Below are 14172 nucleotides of genomic sequence, written 5' to 3' on the forward strand. Positions count from 1 at the left end.
GACCTTGGCATGGTGTGTGAGTGAGAGTGATGAAGAGATTGTTATGGGGATGGCCAGACGTTTGCTAGGAGTTGATGTTACAGCCCACCCACTTTAAGGCCTCTTATCGAGGCCACGTACTGTACTGTTCTCGCTCCTTCCATCGCTCATTCTCCTCTCAGCTGTTCTTTGCACTGGGAGCTGGCACGAACTTCTGGCTCCTGGGGATTACTTCTCCACGTCTCCCTTCTTGTCTTTTTTTCTTTCCTCCAACCGAGCCCTCCTCTAAGTCCCTTCCTTCCTCCCTGATCCTGCTTTTCTTGCTTCATCGCCACAATGCTTTTTCCACACAAACAAACCGCAGACACAGAGGTGACCTCAGCCACAGAAGGTCTATTTTAGACTCTCCCATGACCGCTCTCACGGTCATGTAGAAAGCCCACCATTATTTAAGGATACATCATCACCCAGCTGTCGTAGCAGACAATTGAAACTCCACTTTTACCATAGCTGACTCTGTCTTTTTAGTCCAGAGTGACAAAGTCAGTGAGGGTTACAATGGTTACAAATGTTTCCGTAAACTGTCACTCATGGCCACTGCTCTGTCTCTTTGGATGTAACATTCTGACCCCACTCTTTATGATAGAGAGAATCTAACATTACGTTGACATTTCAGATAATGTTGCGCTCATTTCTTTTCAGCCTGAATGTTATTACGTATTTGTTGCATATAACAAGGACATTGTAAGCATGTCTATGGCTTTGAAATCTATTGATTTGAAGTGATTTAGGTTACTTTTATCTCTCTCTCTCCTCTTCTCTCTCTTTCTCACCACCTCCCTTCCTTTTTCTTTGTGTGTCTTAAAATTATTTTCCAAATCCACTCCTCATGCTTCCCCTTTCGTCTGATGCCGACAATGCCGACAATGCAGCCACTCAGCGTTGCTTCCTGCAGGCATTTCATTAAAGCACTAATAACACATTGGTAATTAGGTGACAAAGAGGCTTTTTTTTTGGTACTGATCAGCTGCTAAGGACGTGGTCCTCTGAGGTCTACACAGAAGGAGGTTGACTGTGTGTGTGTGTGTGCGTGTGCGTGTGTGCGCACGTGCACACTGTCTGTGTTGTTTCTGAGTTGTGTGCTCCTACTCTGAGTCTATCCCATTTTTTTCTCAAAAGTTTGGGTTTGATGCAGTGGAATGATGGTACTGTCCCTTTTTCAAGTCTTACTTTTAGATCTTGTTTACTGAAAAGACAATCTGGCTGCAGGTTTTATTATGAACTAAAGCACACAGATGACCACACAGCCTATATACAAGTTTGGATATTGGATTCTTATTTAGGATCTGCAGTATCCTTTTATCAGTGGAAATGCATTTACACAGTGAAACTTGCATTCTTTCCCCTGTTCTCTCTTCTCTTGTTCCCTATAAATCTCTCTCCTTATTCTATATCAGATGGTTCTCTAGCCACCTGAGGCACTGAACAAATAACGTAGTGCAAATGAAATTTCCTGTGAGGCTTATTGATGTCATTAAACACTAGCATACTGAGGCCCGGAATCATTTTAGTCTTCATCAGAGCGGCTGACATTTTAGTGAATTAGCTGTTGGAGGTTTGGTGGGGTTGGTTTAGCTCCTCTAGCATTTTTTCGATCATCTCATTTGGTCGGTCTGCTGGCCTTTGATTGGCATTGTCATAAGGCTAATATGTGTCTGGTGCATAATGTTATTCTTGTATGTTGTTCGTTTTAGCTGTAAATCAAGTTAGGATTGAGTTTCTTTTGAGCATAAAAGAGCATGGCAATATTGTGATTATCATGAGATTTCACATTTGACCTAAAAGCAAAACATATTTTTTTGAGTACTCTTAAGTTGCATTTGGCCTTTTGTTGTCCTTTCTTTTCTGTGTCAAAATGCCAATTCATGCCATTTAAAAAGTGTTTGGAGTTTGGAACATGTACTTTTGGGGATATGCATAATTTTATTGTCCTGTGGTTGACATTTCAGAGCGTAGTCTAAAGAATCATTTTTTTGTGTGTGCACCAACAATTACAAAAGCTAAGGAGATCATGGCCCAAAAGAATCTCATCAGTTTTTCACTCTTTGCCAGTAATCCATGTTTTTACTATAGTCTCATGTCGCCAGTCAGGGCAAATATGTTCTCACTTCTGTAGGGAACTTGGGGAAATGTAATATCAGTTTGACTGAGTTTAGCTTGCTTGCTTTTAGGATTAGCAGGATGTTTTTTGACATTCAGTGTTATTGTCATGTAGCTGTACTACTACACTACTACTACATGCTGTAACTTACGCAGAGCAAGTTTACTTTTGATTGGCTCCAATACACACTAGCTGCTTGTGAATGTCTCTGGTTTGCACTCAAGAATGCTTATTATTTTTGTACAGTTTTGCAATGGTTTATATTGATATTTAAAGGAAATCTTTTAATAGCCTAATTAAAAACATTACATTTATTTGCAGATATTTTTATTGTTTCATCCCTATTACATTTCATGTGTAAAAGTGTCAATGTACAGTTTCCCCCCTCTCCACACATAATGAAACCTGTGCGTCACTGATGCCATGTTTGGGGTCAGTCAGTTGGTCTCACTTTGTAGCTGTGGCGCCACCGCTGGCCTTTGGTTTCCTGAATTGGTAAGTCGGATGCTTCAAAAGCTCACCAAAGTGAGACTTTACCGCAGGACAGCATGTTGCTCAGCTCTCCCTGTGGTCCATCAACCCATCATTGTTTTGTCGTGACATGTACAGGACAGGGACTCTGTCATCGCGTGTGTTTGTGAAACATCATCAGAGCGACAATAGGTCCAACACAGCACACTGCCAGCGGTCGTTTGCCCTGTTATCTGTTATCACCACTCCTCTGTCTTTCTCTCACAACTGATCAAAAATCAAAATCTGTTCCACAAAGCGCTTCTCACTGTTCTCAGCTGAGCAGGACATGGGGAGAAGAAAAGGAGGAAAGAAGGAAAACGGAAAAGAAAGTTGTTAATGTCACCGAACCATGAAAGGCTTGGCCTGGGGTTGGAATGATTCGGTATACAAGGTTCTTTAGTGCTGTGGCTGCGGGGATAAACATAACTTACATCAGCCCTTCGCTTGTACAGGAGATTTCCTCTCCTGGCACTTACAACCTCAACACTCTAACTGCACTGTGATACACACACACACACACACACACACACACACACACACACACACACACACACACACACACACACACACACACACACACACACACACACACACACACACACACAGTACAATCCAGACCCTTTCAAGTAGCTCATGTATACACACATACCAGAGGGCAAACAAGGGTTTTGAATAGTATTTTTTATTCTGTTTGCAAGCATGACAGTGGTTGCTATTACTTATTCACACATACAGAGTTTAGTTGGCTTTTGTTGCTGGAGTTGTATCAATATGAAAATATTAATTGCATTAGACCATATATTACTGTAATGTTTGACTGTGTGTGTGTGTGTGTGTGTGTTGTGTGTGTGTGTGTGTGTGTGTGTGTGTGTGTGTTCTGTGTCTTTTTCTCTCTCCAGATCATCACTCAGTATGTTTATGAGCTGTTGGAGAAAAAGTGCAACATGACTAAAGCAATCCTGCCAGTAAGTACCCAGAGTGAAAAGAGGCATGTTTCTTTTTGATTCATGCCCTTGAAGATTAAAGGGGGTATTAAATATGAAAATTGACGTAAATGCTTAGGCTTCAGAGTGTGATTATGATATTGAGTGTCCTGTTTAAAAAAATCAAGAAAAGGGTATTGTGAGGCGTCAGCTCTCCTCATTCTCTATCAGTCTTTGTCTTTCTCTTTCTATCTCACTCAGTTTCTCTCTTACTCCCTCTCTTTCTTTTCCCCCCTCCTCTGCCCACATCCTTTGTGCAAAAGTGTCTCCTCAACAAATTAACTGTATTGTGACGTGTCATTTCAAAGGCGCAGAGGCACAGCATGCTGATGCTTAATCTGTTTTGCATTCATTTGCGCTGAAGGGGACTTTCTACTCTGCCATCATGGAGTTATTCTTTGCCCAGCTCATCCAGGCTCAGAGCACACACTTGATCCCTTTTATTTGTTGTTAGAAGCATGTTTGTCTCTTTTTGCCCCCCTTTACCCCTCCAAGCCTGCTCCTTTTCTGTTTATAAAAGTTGTGATCATTTTTCAGGCTGCATTTATAGGGATGTTAGGCAGCGCCGGTGTTTAGAAGCATAGCAGACTTAGCTCCAGCACTAACAGTGTCCATAAATCACCTAGCCAGGGACTCAGCGCCTTTCATTAGCCCCCATACACTTTTACTGGTTTATCTGCCTGGCCTATTTATCTCATTATTCCTCTGGAAAATTGCTCTGTTCTGCTTTTCTGCTGCCCACCCGCCTGCGTGTATATGGCGTGTGTGTGTATTTGTGTATTAGTGGTGGGTCCGTCCACCTGCGTGGCATTGAACTTGTGACCGCAGATTTTAAGAAGATTAACCACAGCCAAGTATAGGGAGAGGGAATGAGGGAGCACAAGAGAATAAAGGGTAAGATTTTCTCCCCCGCTCGGCTCTCTTTGTCTGCTTGGATTAAGTTCCTGCAGCTGCCACCCATGGCTTTTATGGACAGTGTTTGTCTCCTTAGAGATTCTTCAAGGCATACTTGGTAGGGATGCAACGGCGCATGGGATGTGGACGGAGCGCATGCACACACACAAACACTCACTAACTTACTTAGCCTCTCTTTCTGTCCGCATTACTTTCTGCCTCAGTTTTAATCACACACAGGCTGTTTTCTAATCATGATTATTGCTGATTTAGTGTACTGATGCATATGAGCTTTTTTAATTACAAAGGCCACAGAGGAGAAGGCTGTTTCTCCTTAAACTCATGCATGTTACATAAGAAACCGTTTCTCTTCATAATCATTATCAGGAGATTCTTTGAACCAGCAGAAATCTCAATTGGATAATCTTTTGCATTTGCTGCTGTTGCACGGAAACGGCAAAGATTTATTTTGATTGAGTTAAATGTCCCGAAAGTCTATGAAATCATATTCAAAACATGTTGAGCAGTTTAAAAAAATGAATGAACATTATTGGGAAAGTATACATTCTTCCTTATATAAGGGACTTTTCCGTTACTGACACAGGTAACCTGTGATTTCCTGAACATTTAGGTGGATGCTACAGAAGATGAACCCACCAGTTTCATCTACCTGAGCCCAGATGCCTTGACCAACCCTTCTAAACTGCTGGTGCTGATCCAGGGCAGTGGCGTGGTGCGGGCCGGGCAGTGGGCCCGTAGACTCATCATCAACCAGGACCTGGACTCAGGGACACAAATCCCCTTCATCACCAGAGCCATGGAGGTAGGGGGCACAACAAAAGAAGTGCAATCTATTCTGTTGGATGTTGAACTGATTTTGTCCTGTTTCATGTTTCGCTAAGAGGGACTGGGTAGGCTGACTGCACTGAGGACACTGCATGTAAGATATTAGAATACTGTCTATTAGGGGGTGGCAGTAGCTCAGTCTCTAGGGACTTGGGTTGGGAACCGGAGGGTCGCTGGTTCAAGTCCCAGTATGCACCAAAGTACAGAGTGTGGATTGGTAGCTGGAGAGATGCCAGTTCACCTCCTGGGCACTGCCAGGTGCTCTTGAGCAAGGCACCGTGCCCCCCAACTGCTCAGGGTGCTGGTCCAGCACTGGCAGCCCACTCACTCTGACATCTCTCCATTTGTGCATGAATAGGTCCTGAGCATGTCTGTGTGTATTTCAGGCCTGTGTGTAAATTTTAATCCCCACTGGGGATCAATAAACAGTATAATTATTATTAATTATTGTTTCGCAGCTAGTTTTAAATACTTTACGTTTATATTCTCTACTTAATTTGCAAAGAATATATTGTGTGACAAAAATAATTCAGGCTGCGTGTTCCCGTGTGGTCGTTGGTACCACCACTACCACAGTGGTTAGCCTGATGGGATATTGGTGTGACAAGAGTAACACACAACGTTTTGTTTTTAAAAGCAGGCTTGAATATTTTGGGGCTGTGGAGAAGGTGATGTGGCACAGTCAGAAGCAGAGTGTGGTGGTATTTTGTTTTCTTGTATTTGACTGCAGGTTTGGATGTGATTGTGGATAATTTGTTCTTGCTGTGTGCTTTCAAAGCTCAGACTCTGGATGTACTGTATCGACTCGGTCCACTTCATTGTACAGTTTACACAAGTGCGGATTGGAAAGGAAACTTTGTCCCGGGGTCATATGAGAAATTCTATGATGGTGAACAATTTCTGCACTCCACAGAAGCAAAAAATAACAAGCAGACATTCATTCACAGGTGCAAACACAGACTCCTATTCTTGAATGATACTATTACGGTACAGTCCTCAACCCAATATTTAGGCTTGTATTGTCCTTGTTAGTGAAATAAAGCATATTCTTCAACATGATCATCATTATACAAGAACAAAAATTATGCATTCTTATGATGCATGATTCCTATGTATATGATGTAATGTAAAATATAAATTAGTTTTTTCTTTCCCCACCATATGATCACACACGAGTGTATACATCTGTGTGTCAGCAAGCAAAATGTGGCTCTGCCGGTCTTATTATTTTCATCCCTATCTCTGTGCTCATTTGTCAGCCTGGCCACGACTGCCTGTGCAATGTTATCGTCCCACTGTTCAAATTGACTTAGGGGAGATACTGCTCTCCCTCTCCCCTTGCCCCTTCGTTTCATCCATCTGAATGCCATAAAGACTTTCACTGCTGTGTAAAGCCCACTCCTGCTGTGTACAACAACGGGAGAGGTTTGGGGTGCCTGCGTCCGTGCCCATCTTTGTGCTAACTGATGATTTGGCTACCCAGAGACTGTCTTTGAATTACAGTTACCCTGGCTGGTATTACAGTTGGAGAAGGCAGGGCGGTGTGCTGCAGAAAGCCAAAGTGACAGCTTAGATATAGAGAACACGGTGTGTGTAGTGCGAGTGTTGCTCATTCATCACAGTAAACAAGAAATCGTGTTCCTACACCCTGACAAATCATCATCCAGGCATTTACCACACACAGGCCTTGTACTCTGTGTGTGGAGTGGATCGACAGGCACACACATTTACAGTCAATTCCTTCTGTCTGCATCCATTACGGGCAAGTTTGTCGTTTATTATGTCATACCATGAAATTTGTGTGGATGTAATTTTTAGATGCAATGTACAGGAAGTACAGCTACTATTCAATCTGAAGAAAGAAGTTGAGTTATTGGTCCAGTGCAGATATAAGCACATTTTATACTTTAATTTACAGGCATGCAGCACACAAGCGATGAAACATGTTTGATCATCATCTCACAAATGAATGACAGCTCGGGGAGATGACAGCTCTGTGGCACAGCAAATACAGAAAGCAAAATCCATGATCACAAGCTTTATAACATGTTAAGAGCAGAAACCCATGATAAAGCACGTATATGTAGAGACTATCTCAAGGACAGCCAATTAGCTGTTTTTACAGCACCAGTGCAAAAAATAATGTGGCAAAGTGTTTGCTGGTTTTCCTCTCAACGTAACACGCCATCAGCTGATTTTGATGATTAGTTCCCCCTCAAGCAAAGAGGGACCAGCTAACCAGGATGATAATCTCTATAATACTCATCAGCAGTACCCATTATAGTTATTCAATATGGTATTTTCAGTGGATACTTACGAGTGTGCTCCACAGGTATGCCACATAAGACTGGGTAAACCCAGCCCAATCTGCCGGCGATTTGATTTCGCCCTGCAGCTCAGGCTGGAAACCTGTACGTTTATCTATCCTGCTTCCGTTACAATTTTGCGGGGACCAATCACAAACTGCCTTATCCACCTGGCGCGCTATTGGCGGGTTTAACGCGATGACGATAGAGGAGCGACCAAGCAGCTTCTTGTTTACATTCAACATTGCGGCCACCGAAGCGCAGCAACCGCTCTCTTAATACATCCATGGCAGCAACCCGTTGATGCCGCTGTCGCTGCTACGTCACCTGGATCGTTGGTCTGATTGGTTGAAGGACTATCCAATTGCGTACAGAGTCATTTGAACTATGCCCATTAATCACGCCTCTTGTGCAGTAGAAAATACAGAGCAGACTCCCCAGACTAATGTTCAATCTTAAAAGATTGAGCTTGGTCTGGTGATAGCCAGACTAATGCCACATGACTCGTCAGCACTATAAAACAATGAAAATGGTAAGCTGACACGCATTCAATAACATACACTAACATAGCGATATTTTTATCGGCAGAGTTTTGGCTGCATTGTATTATGTATTTGACATATATTTTCGTCCTCCTTTATTCATTTACCCTCAAACATCTCATCTGCTTAACTCGTATAGAAGTGTGTAGAAGGTAAGCTACGATCATCACTCTGACAGAGATATCCCATCTTCCTTTTTAAAGATACTGTCTTATACCTGCCATACAGCACTAAGACAAAAGTGCATGGAAGCCCGGCATGAGTTACACATTCATTTAAATGTATCTCCTAAGTCAATGTTTATCATGAGTGCCTGACTGGTCAGCCAAGTGGTTAGCTGACACCCAGCCTGTTATATTTAATGTCTGGGAGGAGAGGTGCAGCAGAAATGGGGATGACTAGGTGAGGTCTGAAACCTGGCGAGAAACAACCATCTACACCATTGTTGTTTAACGGTGTTAATAGTATACAGCTAACCACTTTTGTATTCTTAAATTGTTACTATGACACATTAATAATGGATATGACGTAGTATTAAAAGCAGTATAAGCATATATAAACCATGTTAAAAATTAGTAAATATAAATATTGCTTACTTGCTTCCAAATCGGGCAGGTACTCAGCAGTTAACATTTGCTATTGCTACCTCTGTGGTTATCAGTATCATTCTCTCCACCTACACATATAATCCACAGCTGAATGAATCAGTGCAAAGATCACATTGACTGACAACAGTCATTCTGTGAAATTCAGGAAATGACTAATTGGGAAGTAGGGTGTCAAACCTGAGGAAATAAGTATATTACACCACTTCATTTAAAAAAGTAATTGGAAATGCATTGCTGATATCCAGCAGTGTTAGAACTGACAGCAGTGGAATATTCCTGTGACCAAACTGTCATCAAGTTTGATATGATAACGTATTTGTGAATCGTTCATTAGCACAGTCCAATGCTGTACAACTGTTTATGAGCAACTCAGACACCATAACAATTACACAATATTTTTGATTTACAAATTTAGTTAAGTGCAGTGTTGGGTCAAGTGTTGACATTTTGAGTATACTGTACTTTTTATTATGTTTAGATTAGGCTCCGTTTTCCTGCAATGTTTCGTGGCAAGAATCAGTTGCCCCGGGTGCAGCTCATGTGAAGTTACTCATGGGAAGTTGATTGGAAATTCAAAGCCTGCAGCAAAGGGTCAGCTGGAGTGCATTCGGCAAATGTGGGAGGGAGCTTGTGGCTTTGCAAAACACATGAGCGAGCAAGCAAGCACACACACGCACACGCACAGTTCTATGTGTGTATGGGCTTGCACATACCTGTGTCAAAGCACCACTCTGAAATTCTTAGCCATGTTTCTCGGAACTTCGAGTCAGCCTTTCCTCTCTTCCGATGGGGAAAAATAGCTGATTGCGCTAGTTAATCAGGCCCTTTACTCAACACACATGCACACACGCATACAATCACAGGGTGAAACTAGGGGCATCCTGTCTCTAACGCCCATATCTACCATGCTCCTGTCTACAGATATCACAATCTTTGTCACACTGCTATATGATGATGACACATTAATAAGCTGGCAAAATGTATATGTGAAAGATGAGTCTAAAATATTAATACTCAGACATGGACACAGAGAAAACACACACAGACACACACACACACACACACACACACAAATGCATCACATGGGGCAGAGGGTATACTTGTGGCATTTGGCGTGTAGAGTCACAGCAGGTTAAGGGGAATCTTTGTGCTGTGTGCATGTCTCATGCATGTTCTTTTTATGTGCATGTGTGTGTGCACATGGAAGTGGTGCTATTCCCATAGCCCAGAGGTAAAATGACAGGTGAGAGGAGGATGCTCCAGCAACAACCAGGAGGGTAGAGGGAGCAGAGAGGGAGAAGGGGTAGGATTGGTTGGAAGAGGACAGAAGAGGAATGAAGGAGAGGGGTACAGAGAGGATTGAAGCAGGAAGAGAGAAATGAGAGGAGGACGAGGGAGTGACTGCAAATGGGGTGGGACTGGCAGAGGAGAGACGGTAGTATAGAGAGAGAGAGAAAGTAGGCAGAAGGCAGGCGTCTGACAGCTCCACTACTGGGAGAGGGCCTTTTAATGACAGCTTATTCCTTCATGATTTCAATTCCTGACAGTCGACAGGTCTGCTTGTTGCATCATGGCAGCTGTATCATTACCTTCTGGCCCTGTCACTGCTCTGCATCCTGAGACTGAGATGGTGGAAGTGGAGGGTGGGCGCCGTGCTGTTTGGAAGGGATGGGAGAAAGAGAGAGTAGATTGTGAGGTTATAGTCAGAATAATTGAGGAAGGATGGAACATTGAAAGGTAAGATCATTAGTTATAGTAGCTGTTGGTATTAAGAGCAGGGCTTTTAACTTTTAGCAAGTTTGTGTACAAATTGAAGGAAAACCCATGCATGTTGTTGTGAGGCCTTAGCTCTCCTTTATCTGGTCATGACACAACCTAGCTGAGAAGCAGGAAGCCAAGATTTTTTGTGTGCCTTTTTCATTTTATTTTACTTTACATCACTTCTTTACCTTTTTTCCATTGGCATCCTCCGACTGTAGTCACAGTCTTTTGATTTTGCAGAGGTTAGTTACTGGCTACTATGTTACAGGCTACTTTGTGGTTCAAAAATACTTTGTATTCATCTGGGGCAAAAAACATCTTAATTCATTTTAAATTAACTACAATTGAATTGTTTATAATTCAATCTTTTTTCTGTGCGTGTTAGATTTTTCAAATATAAATGAATTAATCAACAATATTACGCTTGACAACTTTCCTACTTGTTAACTGCATATACAGGTGCACACAATACACACATCTATACACTGTCCTCAAGACCAACTTAATTTAATTTTGAAGTTGCTGATACAAAAACAGATCTATGCCTCCCCTCCTTCTCACCCCCCTTTTCTCCATCTCTCTCTCTCTCTCTCTCTCTCTCTCTCTCTCTCTCTCTCTCTCTCTCTCTCTCTCTCTCGATAGTGAGTCATGCTCGACACTGGAGACCCACTGGAAAGAAAGAGGGGGTGTGGTGTTTTCAAAAGTGTGTATTCAAAAAATTTCTTTTTTTTTTTTTTTTTTTTTTTTTTTTTTTTTTTTTTTCCCCTTTTTTTTTTTTTTTTTTTTCTTCTTTTTTTTTTTTTTTTTTTTTTTTTTCTTTCCCTCTTTTTTTTCTTTTTTTTTTTTTTCTCCAAGCTGTGTGCAATGTGCTGTTGTTTATTGTAGTGTGTGTGTGTGGTCCAGTGTTAAATTGTAAAGGTATTTTTTTTTAAAATTTTTTTTTATTATTTGGTTTTTATAAGAAAATAAAATTTTATTTTTTTTTCTTGTTAGTTTGTTTTAGCCAGAGGACAGTTTGTAAATGTATTGGTATTAAAAAAAAAATAATTATATGTAGGGGTCAAAAGATGCACCTTCTTGCCATGGCCTTGTAATAGCAGCCCTAGGTGACCCACTGTGAAAACACACACACACACACACACACACACACACACACACACACACACACACACACACACACACACACACACACACACACACACACACACACACACACACACACACACAGACAGGCATACACACACCTCCAGGTGGGAAGGTCCCAGCACATCCCGCAGCTCAGATCAATGCACTTGACACCTTCAAAGGCGGGTGTGGGGCCTGGACTTGCTCTGGGGTTAAACCTCTTTTAAATAGCATCCCGCGGGAAGGCAGCTGTCAATAACCCACCATAATTACCGGGGCCAGGCCCGCCAAGGGCTCGGCTGCACAGGCCAAATTAAAAATTGATCAGAGGGAGAGAAAACATTATTTTGTGGTGGTATTCCCTGTCCTAACAGCACTGCTGCTGCCGGATGTGAAATCTCATCAATTGAGGTCCGAGCTAGCTATCTAGAGAGCTATTTATCCATCTACCTGACCTCCTTCGTCCAGATGAACAATGGAGTGCTGTCCCTGTTGTAAAAAAATATTTGCATAATAAGTGTCTTTTAGTGTGCACGTCTGTGTGTGTGTGTGTGTGTGTGTGTGTGTGTACATGCAATACGAGAGTGTGGGCATGTGCATACTGTATGAGCATACAGCTGATTGTTATGTGCTCCAGGTAATCGTACATCATCCCCTATCTGTGTAGTGTATGTGTGTATGTGCATGCATACCTTGTAACATTATATTGATTGTGGTTTCATTGAGTTTCTATTGGCAGGGAGCCTTTATTTGTCAGTCAGAGAACGATATTAAGAAGATCTGTTCATCCTCAGGCTTCCTCTAGGAAAACACACTGGCTATTGTTTCATCAGACACTGATAAATGAGAAAGACAGTTCACAATGGGTTTGAGGTATTTTGTAAACACACTGTAAGTAAAAGGTCATAGTACATGGTTATTATCATTGTTTTCGTATGTCATTGGTGTAGGACATTTTCCTCGCATTGCGTATTAAGCCCTATTTAAATTGAATTTTCTTTTGGGAGGTCCTGTCATTATTATAATTACCAGTGGCATCTGTAATTTGCATCCCCTGCAAATCTGCCAGATACATACATAACCAGTCAAAAGTTTGGACACACTTTGATGGGAAAGTGTGTTCAAACTTTTGACTGGTACTGTAATTCACATAAGTGTTTAAGGGGGCGCATGCATGACATTTCACATTTGGGCTAAGAGCAGAGATTTAAGGAAAAACACAGCAAATTCTGTGGTGTTAATTAGTGCTGATTGGCCTCCATAAACACTTTCAGAGTTACAGTAAATTAACAAGCAATTTTACTGTGCAGATATCATTTATTTTGTGTAAAGTACCTATGGATTTACACACATAGCACATGCACATTGCAATAGAGGATTCCTGCTCTAAAAGTAATCCAATTTAAATAGTGTGAATTTAAACATCAGATGAGTTGTTTCCAAAGTGGTGGCTGCAGAACCCTGGGGTGCCATAAAAGTGGCCAGGGATGTGGCAAGATTGGTTTTTAATTTTTTGTGGTTCCCATTTAATAACATTTTATCACACAATAAAATAAATGCAGATAATAGATATTTACTGTGACATTATCAGCTTAAAGGGGTGCATGAGAGTGTGTTTGTGTGTGAATGGGGTGTCATGGTTTGAAACTAGTTTTGGAACTACTGCTGTAGATCCAAAAAGTGAACATGACATGTACAGTTGTAGCACTTTGTTTGTTACAATTCAGTAGGTTAAATACACTTAGAGGGGAAATTACACTTTTACTTTCTGAATGTAAAGTATGTACATGTACGTTGACATATACTGTATCGTTGAAAAAGCTGATGAGAGTTGTTTGTGGTGTCAGTTTCCAGACTGCTCATGCCACCATGCTGCTTGGGGATGAGAAGATGGAATAAAACAAGAGGATGAAAAACAAAAGAAAATGACAGAGGAAGACTTTGATCTAATTGTACAACATTAATTGGGAGTGTAAATCTTTTAGCCCACATATGATAATTTACTTTATTTTTCTCTCTTGAAATTAACAAATTATACCATCAAAAAGGCTGTGTGTGTGTGTGTGTGTGTGTGTGTGTGTGTGTGTGTGTGTGTGTGTGTGTGTGTGTGTGTGTGTGTGTGTGTGTGTGAGAGAGTGTGTGTGTGTGTGTGTGTGTGTGTGGGGTGGGTAGTAGGTCATTTGCAGCTGCAGGCTGTGTGTGTGCGTCCCAATGGGAAGGTCTTGTTTAGTCTCTCTTCCAGAGGGCCCCAGGCAGTGTGTGGTGGATACCTCTTCACTCTCTCACTGGGAACACTTCTCTATGGCTAATACACACACACACACACACACACACACACACACACACACACACACACACACACACACACTAAAGACATGCGCACACACGACAAAAAACCCTCAACAATCTTTTATACAACAACAATCTATGTTCACTCTCTGACAGCAGAATTTT

At 41.7% G+C, this 14172-nt stretch overlaps 1 protein-coding gene across 4 annotated transcripts in view; it reads left to right on the top strand.

Annotated features, from left to right (window-relative positions):
• The window catches only part of fam172a (family with sequence similarity 172 member A), a 155787-nt gene that overhangs the window by 13797 nt on the left and 127818 nt on the right, over positions 1 to 14172 (top strand). For all 4 annotated transcript variants that reach the window (XM_039802845.1, XM_039802848.1, XM_039802849.1 and 1 more), the window contains 2 exons: positions 3553 to 3618; positions 5162 to 5353. In XM_039802845.1, coding sequence (XP_039658779.1) covers positions 3553 to 3618; positions 5162 to 5353 — 258 coding nt within the window. The remainder of the gene's footprint in view (positions 1 to 3552; positions 3619 to 5161; positions 5354 to 14172) is intronic.

Source organism: Perca fluviatilis, chromosome 6, assembly GCF_010015445.1.
Source record: "Perca fluviatilis chromosome 6, GENO_Pfluv_1.0, whole genome shotgun sequence".
NCBI lineage: Eukaryota > Metazoa > Chordata > Actinopteri > Perciformes > Percidae > Perca > Perca fluviatilis.